Below are 15797 nucleotides of genomic sequence, written 5' to 3'. Positions count from 1 at the left end.
GATGACCCCAATCTAATTCCCACTCTCTATGGATGGCTGAAGGCACAAAGATAAGCGGCCTCCTTGAAGCATGTAGCCCCCAGGAAATCCTGCAGGAGCTAGGCTGGGAAAGGTACAGTGTGTGAAGGGGAGAGGCAGATAAGGGTCTCTGGGACAGGAAGCAGCACCTGTGCTTGGGGACCTACTGAAGAACTATGAAGTTAGGTCCTCAAAGCAAGCTAGGGCATAGTAGGGTAAAATCCCAGGCCTAGTGAGTGCTTCTGGACACAGAAAGCTATCATCTGAGCCTAGGGCAGGAAGCTGCCCTATGCCACCCTCCAGCGTGAGCACTGCTCTCCCATATGCAGCTCCACATCTATTCCTGTTCCTTGGCCCTTTGTCCTCATGGAAGCAAGGATCTGGGTTTCTGTGGCCTGCTTGGCTCTGAACTGTTGCCTAGGCAACGAAGAAAGTAGGCCCTACAACTGGCAGCCAAGAGGAAAAGGGCAGAAGGGAGAGGCCCCATCAGAGCCTCTCACAGCCATCATCTGTGCCTGGCTCCTATCCCTGGGCCCCAAGCTTCTCCTGTCACTTGTGGCTTGCAACTTACAGTGTGACTTCATTCCCAGCAGCTCAAGGTGCAGAGCTCCTTCAGACATCCCACCCAACAAGGAGTTGCAGAGAGGTGACATTAGGAAGGCAGTGGCCAAAGGGTGGCTCCTCTCCAGAGGCTACCTGGAAGTAGGAGGTCGCATTGTCCCCTGAGGTCATTGGGAGAAGGGCCTGCCTCAGAGGTGACAGTGGAAGTAAAAGACTGGGTCCTTTGGGACTCTTGGGCTGGGGATTTTTGGAGCTATGGGGAGGACTCTTATTGCCCTCACACCCAGGACCCACACTGATTCTCTACTGAATTAGGGTTTGATGTCTGGTATGTGATGTCACATTTCCCACTAGTGACTGAAGGATGTCTTTAGGCTGAGTGAAAAGACCGGTGTCTAGAGGTGGCCTTTAGCCCAGCTAGGTAGATGCCCCTTCAGTTACAGGTCAGGGGCTACATCTAAGGTTCTGCTTCCTGTGGGGAAACCATAGTACCCACTGGAAGTTCGAGGGTGTGGGCACACATGACCCTTTCTGATGTATCAGGGCTGTGAGCATCAACCTGCCCAGAGTTCCACGACACTAGCAACCCAATGAGAGGGTGGTCACGGCTATAGATCAACACCGGGACAGGAGTTTCTGCCACCTGGGTAAGGACTCTCCCTGGGCTAAGGGAGATTTAAGTCATGGTTGATTATGTATAATTAAGGATTTCTTAGCAAACATGAGCCATTTCTCCAGGCCCTCTGTTTATTGATTATTAAAAATATGAGAGAGGGGAAAGAGAAGAAGAGAGAGAGATGATTGATTGATGATTGATTGAGTCTAACAGGCTCAAAAGATGGCTCTGCAGTTAGGAATAGCACTGCTTTTGCAAAGGACCCATGTTTGTTTTATATCACAACTACCTACAACTCCAGCTCTAAAGAAACCAACACCTTCTTCTGAATTCTGTGAGTGCGAGCGCACGTGCATACATGCATGCACGCGCGCGCGCACACACACACACAGACACACACACACACAGACACACACACACACAGACACACACACACACAATTAAAAATAAACCTACAGAAGGAAGGCAGATAGATGAAGTATAGGGGTCACCAGGCCAATGCACATTACCTTCTTCCAGCCCCCAGGGAAACAGTAGGATTTCTGAGGCTCCCTCTATCTCTTCTTCCTCTAGAGCAGACAACAGACTCTGGGCCATTCTACCTGACTGAAAAGCAGTTTGGTTTCCTCTTCTTAGAAGCTCAAAGTGGTTTTGACAATTAGGCTCCAGGCTGAGTACCGAGATGACCTGGGACTTGCAGAGCTCTGGCTCCAGCCCAGAGCAACTGGCTCAAAAGCTCTGGAGGCATTAGCAAGGGTCTCGGTAGAGTCAGATGCATGCTCAGTTTGAGAAATGCTGAAATAGGGTGTTGCCCGAGAACCCACTTCTGAAAGCCCGTGAGGGTGTGGGTGCTTTGCCGCTACAGGGTCTTCCAGAAGCAGGTAGACCACCCACCTCCCACACTCCAGTTGTAACCAAACGCCTGACCCCTGAAGAGTACAGTGGCTGAGGCTGGGCTTGAGGCCCACCAACCAGCTCTTCATGAGCCCTTCTCTTCCAGACACTGCTGCAGGAATTCAGATGACTCAGTATTGCCATGGCAACGGCACCTCTCTAATGCTGATGGGCATCAGGAACAGGGAGCCGGCAATGCAGGAAAGGAATCTACCAGTAAATAAAGAATGGCCAGTGAGAACAGTTCAGTATAGCTGTACCCATGCACCAGAGCTGCGAGGGCAGCGGCTTCCTAGGATGGCCAGGTTGGTGGCACACATCATCTGAAATATCACCCACCATTCAAGACGTAGAGGCAGGAAGATTGCGAGTTCCAGCTAGGGTCTCAATCTTCCCCTCAACATTTACAAAAGATGGCCCTGGGAGCATCTGACTCTTCCTTGGCACACAAAGCAGCAATTTAGACCAGGGTGCTGTGGAGCGGCCCAACGGTCCAGGCCAGGGCATTGCCAGTGCACGTCTTCCACAGATCATCTGCCTAAATTAAATCAGTCTCCTGAATTGCTATGGAGATTAACAAGAAAGTGCCCGCCACAGAATGGCCTTATGTGTTCCAGGTCACGGAGGCAAGATCCTGGTACAGAACGTTGAAAGCGGATACCAAACGGAAGGGGCCTTACATAACAATAATGGGCATTCCAGCTCTAAAAGAAACCAAGAACTGATGTTAACAAAGGGAGACATCATGTCTCCAATGCTGGCATCAGAGGAATGAAGGCAGCCCTCTCCTGGGCCATCAGACCTCACTCTGGTCAGGGGTGAGGTGAACATCACCCCTTCCAGAGACAGGCGGAGAGCACAGCTTGGCCCTGCAGCCCTGGGTACTTGCGTTGTTTTGTCTCTTGCTGCTTTACAGGAGACAAGCCCATGTGAGGAGTCAGGAGGTAGGAGTCTGCCTTGTATCTGGACACGGAGTGGGATGAGCAAGGCTGGGGAAAGGATAGCACCGCACAGCGCTGTGAGGTTACCCTTACAGTGCAGTTCACCATTGGGGTTTGTAGTGTATCCCCAGAACTTTCTACATGGAGTTGTTCATCATTCCCCTCTGGCCACCCATTAGCCTGAATCCCCTTTCCCTGAGTGTGGGCAACCTTAAGCCCCTGACGGCCAGGAAGCCAAGTGTTTTTCCAACAGCTGAGCGGAGGCCAGCACCCCAACTCTTATTTTTCTTTTTGCCCTCACAGTGGTAGTGATCCATGGTGCACCTGTCCTTCATATTAAGTACCCAGGACACTGAGGACCTTGGCCCAGCAAGGTTCCTATCACTTTTCCTACCCTTGAGTTACTCCAGCTAGAAACGGGAGTATGGCAGACAGATGGGGCCAGAAAGCAACAGTATCCAATCCTTGAGACTCTCATGGGACCTCACCCATGTGTGGCCATGGGTTTAGCCCGTGGCTCTGCACACACCTCAGAATTAGGGAGGGGTCTGCAGAGGTGGGTAGGGAATGCTGCAATGCCAGCTGTGGGCCTTCTCACATCATTCCAGTCACTGCCCTTTATAAATATTTATAGTAGCTCTTCTACTAAAAATAACATCCTGGAGCTCAGGGAGCAGGAAAAAAAAAAAAAGGAAAATCAATGTGAATGGGACTTGGTGATCACATGTTCCACAGGACCCCCTTCAAATTAAGGGAGAGGATGCACCAGCAGCACCCAGGCAGTGCGCCCCCTGGCTGCCAGTCCTAGTTTGGCGCATAGAACAGGGCTGCTTCCCCATTGACTGGACCACAAAGTTCTCCGCCTTCCTCCTGGCTACAGAGTAACAGCATCGCACAGCACTGTGCAGGCGGAAGCCTCACCAGTTCAAAGAGGAAGGGGGGGGCACTATTTTTAGCACCGAGGCCAGGGTGTAAATGTCTGTAGAGCTGAACAAGGCCTGCAGCTTTCTTTGCATAGATAGAAAGTGTTGTTTTTAAAGGTCAAAGGTAGGAAAGAAATGCATGTGCCTGCACTAGGGAGTACCCTGTGCTGGCCAGATGCCAAAAGGAACCCCAGTCGGTCAGGAACACACACGGGCTCAGCGCTTTTTCTTTTCTTTTCCATCTCCTGGTAAATTCCTGATGCAGAGATGAGACCATGCCCTGAGGGAGGAATGCAGATGCTAGTACATGCAGGAGGCCCACCAGCTGCAGCCTCAGGCAGTCCCTCCCCACTTCCCATAGGCTTGGCTCTTCTCTCTGGAGGTTGAATGAGTCTGGCAGCCTGCAAGCCTGGTCCAGGTGTGCAGCAGAAAGACGGATAGGAATGTGCCTCTGGGGGAAGACCTTCCCTTGTCTTGTCGGTGCCAGCTTGCTCCTCCGCCTCTGCGCCTGTACAAGACAGACTGTTAGTCACAAGCACACCGGGGGCTCAGGACAAAGCTGCCAACAGCTGTGAACCAGCAGACCTGCATGGAGGCGGGGATGTTGGGTCTCTCGGCTCTTCAACTGTGCATGGAGTTGTTTTTTGTCTTTCAGAGGGACCGGGTTGGGGTGTGGTGAGAGTGTGTCTTCTGAGGTCATTGCTTGTGTCACAGGGGTAGGAAGTTCTTCAACTGAATCAAAAACTGGGTTCATGGTGGCAGGTTTGGAAGGGGAGGAAGCCCAGCCTTCGGCAGCAGACAGAAGGCTGCAGTGTGGGGCATTTTCATCTACCTCATAGGCCCTGACACGGGTCAGAGGCAGAGGCGCCAGCTGACTCAAACCAGGTTCATGAGTGTGGGCTTAGGCTTCCCTGTGTTTACGGAGGGAGCAGGCTCGATGGTGCTCACATTAACTCCTTTCCATGCTGTCCCTCTGGCCCTAGGGACGGAGGGGACCTGGCAGGCTCCTGAAGGAGTCAGTTCCCACCCTCATCAACAGTGCACAGCAGCCTGGGCTTGCCACAGGAAGGGCCTGGTCTGTGTATACTGAGTAGCAGCACCCTGGTGCTGCCCACCTGCAACCAGCTCTGCAAACCAAGGGTGCAGGCTGACCTTTCAGGGAGGGCGGGGACTAGCCCAGAGACAGCTCTGAGATGACAGTACTGAGAAGGCTGTCTGAGGAGTTCCTTTGCTGGCTGGTGGTGCCACGGCCTTGGATTTTCTACCCTGAAGATTTGTAACTGAGAAAAAGATGTCATATTTAAAAAAAAAAAAAAAAGGTAAATAGAGACGAGGTGTGTCGGTGCATCCTTTTAGTCCCAGCACTCAGGATGCTGAGGCAGTTTAATCTATTTTAGTGCAAGGATACCCTGGTCTACATGATGAATTCCATGACAGCTAAGGCTACATAGTGGTACCCTGTCCTGAGAAAAAGAAGTGAACTTGGAAGCTGCAGTAGCTCACAGTAGCTTAGCTGGCATCAGAACACAGATTAAAAAAGGGACACTCGTTCTTTAAGACTGGTTTCTTAAGGCTAGAGAGTGTCTGTCCTTTGGCTCACTGGCTCTTTGTGGTCAGTGTCACTGGGTAGGACCACATTAGGAGGCAGTGCTGAGTGACAGAATCCCAGGGCAATTCTTGCTGTGGGTCAGACAGTGGCTACATAGGACAGGAGCAGAGGCAGGGGCAGCCCAGGGAGGTGGTTACAATCAGCCGTTGCTCTGCAACCTGCTTCAGTCAGTGCTATCGGTGACAAGGGGCCATGACGAGCTGACACAAGACAGGCCACTGCCTAGACACCCGGTAACGGGGCAGTGGAGGCTGTTGTGGGGCACTAGGAAAGGGTGCTGCTGGGTCCTCTCAAGAACATCTTAATTGCAAGTGAGGCTTTCTCTGCCTTGGGATCTGTGATGGAAGGAAGGGTAGAGGAAGGGGAGGACACACTACTCACCTGAGCTTCCTGTGTCCCGGCCGCTCCTGGGCTAACCTGTGGCAGCAGAGGCAGAAACAACACAGATCACACTCAGGCCTTCCCCAACCCTCTGGACTTCTCTCAGGGGGCTTTCCTGACTCACCCGGCCCAGGGGATAGCCCCATATTTGTCTTTCGTTGAGCTTTCCTGGCAGGGATAAAGGGGTAGAGGCAGATTACCTACAACCCACACCTCAACTGACACGGAGTATTGTGAAGATAAAGATCAACGAACGGGAGCAGAGCCTAATTCTAAGGAGCAGTTATAGTGGGATCAGAGCCTGTTTGGTTCTGAAAGGAAACAAGGTGTGAACAGTTTTCATGAGGACACTGCTCCTCTGTGTTCCGGAACACCATTGCTATCCTGCTCCCCTGGGATGTTCTAGAGTCTATGTCTCTCCTCAGGGCCACTGCTGGTCACATATGCACCAGGGTGCCTCAGTGTTTAAAGTAGACTGCTAGGGGCCATTCTGAAGGACCCAGATGCTCTGGAGTGATTCAGATACATATGGACGATCTGGGGCAACCAGTGGAGGTAACAGCCTGTGCCTCATTCTGTGGTCTTCTCTTACACTTGGCATGAGGGGATGCTCAGTAGGAAGGGTACCACTGCATAGCAGCATCCTTTTCTGGGATTCGGACAGCCAGGATAGAGCAGACAGAGGTGAAAGCTAGGGAGAATCTGGCAGGGAAGCCTGCTTTGGTCAGAGGTCTTCATAAGTACCCATCTGGTGCTTGTGACCCCGTATGCTAAACAGACCCCGTGTGCCAGACAGGGAGATGACTGGGCTGTGTTTATGTCACATGAAACTGACCTCACTCCAAAGAAAATCAACCTCTCTCTGTGAAATCAGTAGTTATTGATCTTAACTGTCTCCACCATATCTGCAAGGACCTACATAATGCTGAGATCTTCATCTCGTACCTCAACTCTTTACCCTCTTGCCCTTAAGATAGCACCTAAAAGCCATAAAAGCTCAGGTATTCTCACAGAAAGCCTTCACACAGACATGAGGACCCAGATGCGTGGACTTAGAGGGATAAGGAGAAGCTAAGGGCAAGTATCACAGTCAGACAGAAAAGTACGGACAGGGTCGGCCAGGGACAGAGAGAAAGGGCCCTGAGCCAGGTCTGACCACTCCAGCTCCTATGAGTGACGGAGGGCTGACGTCCACAGCCAAGGCAATAGTGAAGCAGCAGTAGGGTTGTAGGCTTGCTTTGGGGAAGGAGAGGGAAGTGGAGGAGGAACCTAGAGCAGGAAGGCACAGAGGAAGGGAGGCCAAGGCAGCAGCTGCTATGTCTTTAGTCTAAAATGTTCCACAGCAATGCTAGGGTCTGGTTGGGGTCTGGGCATATGCTTGGGGGTGGGTGGGCAATTACGAGTGGGCATGTCTGTTCCTCCTACCCCATAGCCCTTCTTATCTGGTCCTGGACCTCTGAATGGCTGTTCTCTTCTAATGGCCTGAAGTGTGGTCAGGCCAGGAATTCACCCCCAACTCGTGCCAAGTGGCCCAGTTCTCCCAGGCCTCTCTCATTCATCCCATCCCTGAGGGATAAACAGCACTACAAAGCCACCGTTCTGAGGGGTTCCCACCTGTCTCCCCTGACTGCCTTCCACCGTGCACAGCGGCTTTTCCAGTTCTCTTAGACTATTTGTTCTGTTTAGATTAAAGCACTGAGCTTGGGGTTGGAGACTACTGGGGTGAATCCAGGCCCTGCCACTTATTAACCTGCCCAGTTAATAAGTCTCGGAGCCTTGTCTAGAATTCTTCCTGTCTGGGGCTGTGAAGCCGGATGAAGATGGCCGAATTACAGACCTACCTACAGGCCTAGGAAGTATCGAGGACCAGTCCTGCTCTCTCCTCACCTTTCCTGCTTTCTCCCTTCACCTGCTGGGGCTGGTCATCTTTCTCACTTAATGCTATCATGTCACCCGTTCACAGCCTGAGACGGGTCCATTCACTGGCATTCCTAGAAGACAGGCACCGTTCCAGACACTGGGAATACATCACCAACAACACAGGCCAAAATCTCTGCCTCGGGAAGGTTATGTTCTGGAGGAATCCAGAAAACAACATCTTGATATATGGTAGACATAACTCGAGACTCTGAAGCGTCTCTAGAGGATTTTGTTATCTGTTTAATGTTTGATTCAAAGATGACGTCAAGAGCATGACGTTTGGAGTCAGGAAGACCCACTCCAAGCCCACTCAGAGGCTACGTGAGCAGACGCCCCTAGTCTGTTTCCCTTTGACTAAAATGGGAATATGATCGTCTGTGTGGCTCAGGGCTAAGGATCGTGTGAGATTTCCCGTGGGACCACTTAGTGCAGCTCTCTTCCCATATAACAAGTACATAAATACTTCCTTTGCACAGGAGATGAGGAAGGCATTACTGTCCTTTGCCAGCACCTTCCTTCCTTGGTTTTATTCTTCCTATTGATTGATACAAGTCTCTTCCTTCCCAGAAACTCCTGGTATCACTTATTATACACTTAATGGTGTGTTTGGTTGGTTGGTTGGTTGGTTTTGGTTTTGAGGCAAGGTTTCAGGTAGCCCACACTGGCTTCAAGTTCACTTTGCAGCAGAGGATGAGTCTGACTTTCTGACATGCTTATCTCCACCTGCTCAGCGGTGAAATTACAGGTATGGCGTGGGTCACCGCTCCTGTGGTTTGTGTGGTGCTAGGTTTTACCCTGGGCTAGGTGAGCACTCCTAGCTGCTCCATTGAGCTGCTTCCGCAGCCAACATTCAATACTTTCTGATCAAGCCTTCCTGCTTTGCCCCACCCCAATACTTCTTCTGTATAGCTCGGTTGTGCTTCTCCAATTAGACCATCGACCCCAGGAGGGTGGCGGGAGATGCTCTGTGACTTGCTCGTATCCCACAGTATGAGTAAGTCACCTGACCTTACTACCTGTGGGCACACCTCTGAGGCAGCTGGGAGAACAGGCAGGAGGAACTGTGGGGACGCTGCAGGCTTGGGGAGGGCGTGGTAGGAGAGAGGTCAGAAACAAAGGGGAAGGAACTTCGCATCCACTGCTCTAAAGCTTGGGTTCCCAAATTAGGGAACTGGCCTTTACCTCTGTCTTTCTCATCCTGCATCTTCTTCTTCCTCTGTACCTTTCTCTGCTGTAGAAACGAGTCCAAGGAGGCCAGTGACCCTTTGGTCCAGCACCATGATGGGAGGCAATGAGGGTGGCACTGTGGGGGGCCTGAGGCAGGGACCTAAGGCAGCAGCAGCCTCAGGTGTATGAATGTCCCTTGTCCGTGCCCAACAGCTCCACACTCTGACACTATCTGATTGGAACCTTGCATACCCATGAGGCAGAGGGCATGGTGACAGATTTGATGGTCAGGGTTGGAGTGCCAGCTACTAGAGTTACGCCTAATATTCTGTTCAAGCTCAAGAAAACAACTGTAGAAGTGTATGGTTAACATGGGTGGGTTGCTCCCTCTGAATCGGGATCCTGGAAACCAGGCCACATCTCATAAGGTATGGCCAAACAGGACAACCATGTCATATTTGAGGTGTTAGAGGGACTGGGTAGAGTCTCCTAAAAATGAGAAAACTTGGGAGTGGCCACGTTACCTCCCATCGAACACTGGAAAGGTGAGCTATAGAGGAAGACAGATTTAGGGCAGAAAGGGAGATTTTAGCTCCCTAATTAGGAAGAAATCTCCAGTGATTAGAGCTGGGTATCGCTGAGCCCCCTGTAAATATTCAAACTGGAGGCTTTTAGATTAACGGGAAGTTCAATTAAATAGTCTTAAGACCCTTTTGACCTCTAGGACTCAATTACTTAACATTATTTTTGAAAGGTGTGGAAGACAAGCCATATAGATGTGTCCTGTACATGCTGACAGGTGTATGTGAGAAGACAGCCTGGATATCCATCAAGGAAGGAGTCAACACCAGCTCTACTGGGCAGGGCTCTCCCTTCCCCTGAAGAATTGGATTTAGCTTCTATATCAACCTACATGCTCCTGTGTTTGAGGCCTCATAGAATGGGCTTGTTGTCTGTCCTGGGTGGGTTCAGAGCCCAGGCTTCTTGTTTTTCTACATCCAAGCTCTAGAACGAGTTTTGCCTCGGGACTCTGTGAGATCTCAAGCATATCACTTTTTCTGAAAAGTTGCTTACCACATTTCTAAAATTAGGGGTTGCTAATATACTTTGGAAATGACACACTAATGCCTCCTACCCCCACCACAAAGCCCAGGTGCGCTGTGAGTAAGCCTCCCTGACTCAGTTCCTGTCAGTCACACTGCACGCTCACTCTTGAGTACTGAGATTGTGAGCCACTTGGCCACAAGCACAACTGTCCTTTATTTACATGGCTTAAAAATCCCTAAGAAATTCCCTCGGAAACTGTAAGTGAAGTCTACTAGGGAACTGTGTTAGAGAAAAGGCCTTCTAATCAGCTGTAAGGTCATCCTGAAGGACACACACACACACACACACACACACACACACACACACACACACACACACACACGGTGAGGGGGTGGGCTTCAGTGTGGTCATGAGAGATGGGATGAGACAGGGTAAGAACACCATCTCCTGCAGAACTGCAGAACGGGCAACTGACCTTAGCTGGGAAAGCCAATCAGGACACATGTGTGATCTCTCCTGCAGGAAAACAGATGGACTTGAGGGTAAGTGTGGTAAAAACAACAGTCCTAGAGCGGAGGCTTCCCTCTGCTGAAAAATACCCTGGGCGGGCGTGTGTCCATGCAGTGTCTGGACGATCCATGGGATGCTGCTCTAACTTCTACTCAGCAGTCCTTACAAGCACTGCATTGGGTAATAAAGGACAGCGGTGGGTCCCTGGTGTGATGCCGCAGCGCTCAGGACGGTAGCCCTCATAAGGATGCCATGGCTGGAAAATGATTCCTAAGCATGAGCTTATCACGGATGGTGCCTGGGGGTACTAGAGGTATGGTGGTCTTTTCTCCTCTTTCTTTCCTAGGTTTCATGTATGGGTTGGGAGGAAAGGCTGTGAAGCAGAGAACTCCAGGAAGCCACGGCAGTGGCTGAGTCATGGAGAGACGGAAAAAGAAGTCAGATAGGACCCAACATGGAGGACGGAGGGACCTGCTGCTGGGGTCTTCAGGTGAGATCAGAGCCTGCTCACAGACAAGAGGAGAAGACAGTTTCAAAACAGAATCAAGCAGGAGAGCCAAAGGGCGGCTGGAACGGAGAGAGGTGGCTTGGTGCTGACTGTGGCCACATCCAGGATAGTTTCAGAATGAAGCGGTGGCCAGCCTAGGGAAAGATGTAGGCAGAGAAGAGGAAGTAAAGAGGGGTCTGGCTGCGCTGAGAGCAAGGTTTCCTTCCATCTGGAACTGTGTCTCCTCCATCAGACTGTTCCTAATATAAACTGACCATGTGGGAAGGAGGCACTGGGTGAAGATCCCGTGTATTCCTAGAAGGGAAAGTGGCATGGAAAGAAGGGCTGTGTGTGGGGATGGTGGGGCAGGGCAGGGGGCATGAAGGGGAGGAGGAGACCAGCGGAAAGCGCTGGGTTTCACCTGAATGGAGCTCCTTCACCAGGGATGACATGGTGTTGGTAATGGAGTCAGCAGCCACCAGCAGGTCATTGCGGAGGTTTCTCCTCGTACCTGAGGGTCAGGGCAGATCAGGGTGACTGGGGATGCCCCGGCCAGTGAAGCCCTGGACTGGCGCAGAGACGCTGGGGGAAAGGCAGCAGCTCTGCCCACCAGGAGCCCACAGTTCCAACTCCATCTTCTCTACTGGGAGTGCGGAGCCCGTCACGCCCATGCTTTGTGGGTGCCACAGTAGAGAGCAGGGGTTTCAGGTGAGTTTTGCCCAGGGTATTCCTCGGTCTTGGGGTGAGGGGTTTAACTCTCCAACACCACCGCCTCCCATCACTGTCTCCCACTTCCTTGTCTCTACTCCCTTCCCTCGTGACTCCACTGTCCATCATTGAAGATGACAGGTCCCTGGTTCCTTGGGTGGCCGTGGCAAGTGCAGGCTTACCGACCTTTGGCTAGGTCCTATGGAGATTACCCCTCTTCCTGTTCTTGCTTGTTCTAGGGACTTTATAGGGCAAACGTGTCATTTGAGTTTATTCTATCCAATTCCTCTGGAGGAGGCAAAGCTCAAAGGGCAAGGCATTTCCTTCAGTCCAGAGCTCAGACCCAGGAGAACAGTCATCTTCACACATGTGCCTGTGACCTCCCATGGAAGACCAGCCCATCACGGAGAAGGAGCCAGCACATAACTTATTTACACTGTAAATCTGATTACGAAGGCACACTATCTGATCATCCAAAGCCAAGAGCACTAAAGGGAAGTAACTGGAGAATCCTGGCAGGAGGCCTGTATGTGCTTTCAGACCCCACCCCCGCCCCCCGCACCCCTCAGCTCTCCACAGACTCCTGGAAACTCACCTTGTGCAAAGGCCTCCTGCACATCTCCCCCAACTCCACTCAGTGAATCCTGCGGGCCGTGGGTCGGGGTGGAGCCAGCAGATGTGGAACGCACGGGCATGGGCATAGAGCGGCCACCTCCGTGAGTGGGTGATGTATGTGGTGACCCTGTGGCTTGAGCCTGGGGGATCAGAGAGAAAAACACATCACTTTGGGGGTTTAATCTCTCCAGGGAGAGGGGAAAGTGCTACCCAGGGACATGCAGAAAAAAAAAGAGTCAGGAATCAGCTGAGGAAGGAAGGAAAGAGTGGAAAGGGGGCAGGGTAGGAGGAAGAGTGCGGTAAGAGCAGGCTGAGACTAGCACTTAGGCAGGAGAATGGCTGAGAATTCAAAGGCAGCCTGGGCTACACAGTAAGTTCAAAGCTGCAGAGTGAGAACCTGTTTTAGACAAACAAAATATAAAGAACAGGTTGAGAAAGGTCAGGAAGACGGGCAGAGGCCATGTAGTGGACATGCTGGTCAGAAGAGTAGGTATAACCAGGAGGTTATAACCAAGAGGGGTAAAAAACCCCCACAAACATCTTCATGTATGAATGACAACATTTTGCACCCACTCTTATCTGATTCCCAGGGAATCTGTGAGTAGAAAGTGGCTGACTTTTAATATAACTTTAATAGATGAAAATAGCAAGAGCATGTGAGAGACGAGTGTCTTGAGTATGTGGGAGGAAGTACAGCTTGGCAGAGGAAGACATCAGAACAAACACCTTCCACTCTGAGGGCAGCCCTCCTCACACTCAAATTCCACCTCAGGCAGCTGTGCTCCTGAGGACAGCTCAGGAGGCTCTGCTGCAGGCTGCTTCTGCAGGGTCTGGTTAGCAAAATGGCTGCATTGTATCTGCCACACCCTTGGGAGGTCTATTTGGTTTGGGTAGCCATGAGAGTAATGGGAGTAGGTGAGAGTAGCCACCTGCTCATCAGAGGGGGAGCTTTCCCCAGGAAAGCCTAGTATAGGTGTTTCCCTCCTTTCCCTAAGGTCTGATCATTAATATTTATTTACTTATTTGTTTGTTTGTTTGTTTAGACAGGGTCTCTCTACCTAGCCCTGCTCTCCAGGAACTATGTAGACCAGGCTGGCTTCAATCAAACTCTTAGAGATCTGCCTGCCTCTGTCTCCTGAGTGCTGGGATTAAAGGCGTGAGCCACCACGTCCTGGCTGTTCACCGTTCTTAAAGATTTGTTGTTGACTGGACTCAAGACTTATAAGCAAAGCTCTTGGCGAGGATGGCCTATGGCTCTTATTTTCTTGGTTCAGGGGCTTTCTGACATGGTGGAAATCATCCTCTTAAGAGAAACTGAAATACTTTCAGATTCGCCCACGATGCACTCTGTATAGATTTGCACTTCCCCTTTTCAATTCTCCCTGGTCTATAACAGGAACACCCCTTACTTGACAACAGGAGCACGCTGCGATGGGCCAACACAGCTTGCTCATGGGAAAACCTCGTTTGTTGTTCCCACCACTCATTCAGACTGCACAACCCCTTCACCCAGAGCACCAGCAGCTACTTCTGTGGCCATGAGCTTCTCACAGAAACTTTGAAGCTTGCATTCATTGTCTACCTCAACAAGTTTCTGACAGCCCATGGCCGGAAAGGAGGTGTTCAGCTTCGTCTTGACAGGACTGATCCTCCAAGAGGAGCCATGAGAGAGGCCTGGTATAGCTTTAAAGGTAGCTTGGAACTATGAGGTGTGACTGCCGGAGGAATTAAACCAATCAGAGGCAGATCGCCAAGCTGGGGGTGGGGGGGGGTCATATAGGAGGATTTTGTGGGAGAAAACTGGGAGAATGGAAGTGACCATGAGAATGAGTTCCTGTGAACCGCTTAGGGAGGGATCTAGTTCAGAAACACCACACACACAAAGAATATGCAGCCTCCAAGTAGGTTGCCAGGAGGTGTGCACAATGGCTGCCCTCACTGCTGAAGCTGTGTCCGTGATGAATGGAATATTTTGTCCTCTAGGATCCCCATTCTCTAGGCTTGTTTTCTGAGACATGGCCTCAACCTAGAGATGCTCCTGTGGCAGTCACATGCTGGGATGTCAGGAGCATGCCACTCTGCCCTGCTCTGTGTGATTCTTGCTTGACCTTTGTGTGTGTGTGTGTGTGTGTGTGTGTGTGTGTACATGTGTGAGGGTGTGCATGTGTGTGTATGTGAGAGTGTGTGTAAGTGTGTGTGAGTGTGTGTGTGTGAGTGTATGAGTATGTGTGTGAAAGAGTATGTATATGAGTGTGTGTGAGTGTGTGTGAGTGTGTGTGAGTGTATGTGTGTGTGAGTGTATGTGTGTGTGAGTGTATGTGTGAAAGAGTATGTGTATATGAGTGTGTGAGTGTGTGTATGAAAGAGTATGTGTAAATGAGTGTGTGAGTGTGTGTGTGTGAAAGAGTATGTGTATATGAGTGTGTGTGAGTGTATGTGTGTAAGTGTGTGAGTGTGTGTGAGTGTGTGTGAGTGTATGTGTGTGTGAGTGTATGTGTGAAAGAGTATGTGTATATGAGTGTGTGAGTGTATGAAAGAGTATGTGTAAATGAGTGTGTGTGTGTGTGAAAGAGTATGTGTATGAGTATGTGTGTGAGTGTATGTGTGTGAGTGTACATGTGTGAGGGTGTGTGTGTATGAGAGTGTGTATGAGAGTGTGTAAGTGTGTGAGTGTGTGTAAGTGTGTGTGTGAGTGTATGTGTGTGAGTGTGTGTGTGAAAGAGTATGTGTATATGAGTGTGTGAGTGTGTGTGTGAAAGAGTATGTATATATGAGTGTGTGTGTGAGTGTATGTGTGTGTGTGAGTGTGTGTGAGTGTACATGTGTGAGGGTGTACATGTGTGTGTGTGTATGAGAGTGTGTGTGTGTGAGTGTGTTATTTATTTTTTTAAATAGGGTCTCGTGTATCCCTGGCTAGCCTTGAACTTGAGGATAGCCTTGGACTCCTGCTCCTCTTGCTTCTACCTCCCAAGCACTGGGATTACAGGCATACCAAAACTGGTAAGCTCTTTGTGTATTTTAATTTAAGAAACGTAAAAGCTCAGAAAATAATCAAGTACAATATGATAAAGCCACCCCAAATGAATAATTATGTACAATTTATTTTCATCTAAAAACAGTACAGATCAACTTGAAGACACTTTTACCACCAAATCTTCACAGGCTCAGTGCTTTTATCTTTTCTCTTTGGAAACTTCAGTTTTTCTTACCAGAGATTTTGGTGTAGATTTTTTTTAACCTATGTGTACATATATAAACCTATAAATGATATATAATATTTTCATGCCTTCAAATTCTGTATGAATGGTACTGAACTACTGAACTATTAAATTTATTTTATCACTTAGCATAAACCCAGAGAGTGATGAATGATACCAATAAATGTGAATTTAGATCCATA

The 15797-nt window shown here is 50.1% G+C and overlaps 1 protein-coding gene across 25 annotated transcripts in view; it reads right to left on the bottom strand.

Annotated features, from left to right (window-relative positions):
* Positions 1-4169: 4169 nt before the first annotated feature.
* Dtnb (dystrobrevin, beta) overlaps positions 4170-15797 on the bottom strand; it is a 197064-nt gene continuing 185436 nt past the window's right edge. For 18 of the 25 annotated variants that reach the window (XR_015621994.1, XR_015621996.1, XR_015622001.1 and 15 more), the window contains 5 exons: positions 12378-12537; positions 11496-11585; positions 10553-10593; positions 5944-5979; positions 4399-4461 (listed from right to left, as the gene is read on the bottom strand). Coding sequence is in view for 4 of the 25 variants with exons in the window: in XM_087553723.1 (XP_087409849.1) it covers positions 11335-11585; positions 12378-12537 (411 nt within the window). In the remaining 21 variants the exon portion in view is untranslated. Of the gene's footprint in view, positions 4462-5943; positions 5980-10552; positions 11586-12377; positions 12538-15797 lie in introns of those variants that run through there. The other 7 variants (XR_015621991.1, XR_015621993.1, NR_172013.1 and 4 more) reach the window with 6 other exon arrangements.

The sequence above is a fragment of the Rattus norvegicus genome, chromosome 6, assembly GCF_021556685.1.
Source record: "Rattus norvegicus strain SHRSP/BbbUtx chromosome 6, alternate assembly SHRSP_T2T, whole genome shotgun sequence".
Taxonomy (NCBI): domain Eukaryota; kingdom Metazoa; phylum Chordata; class Mammalia; order Rodentia; family Muridae; genus Rattus; species Rattus norvegicus.
The sequence above is the reverse complement of the archived record's forward strand: the minus strand, read 5'-3'. Positions and strand labels throughout refer to the sequence as shown.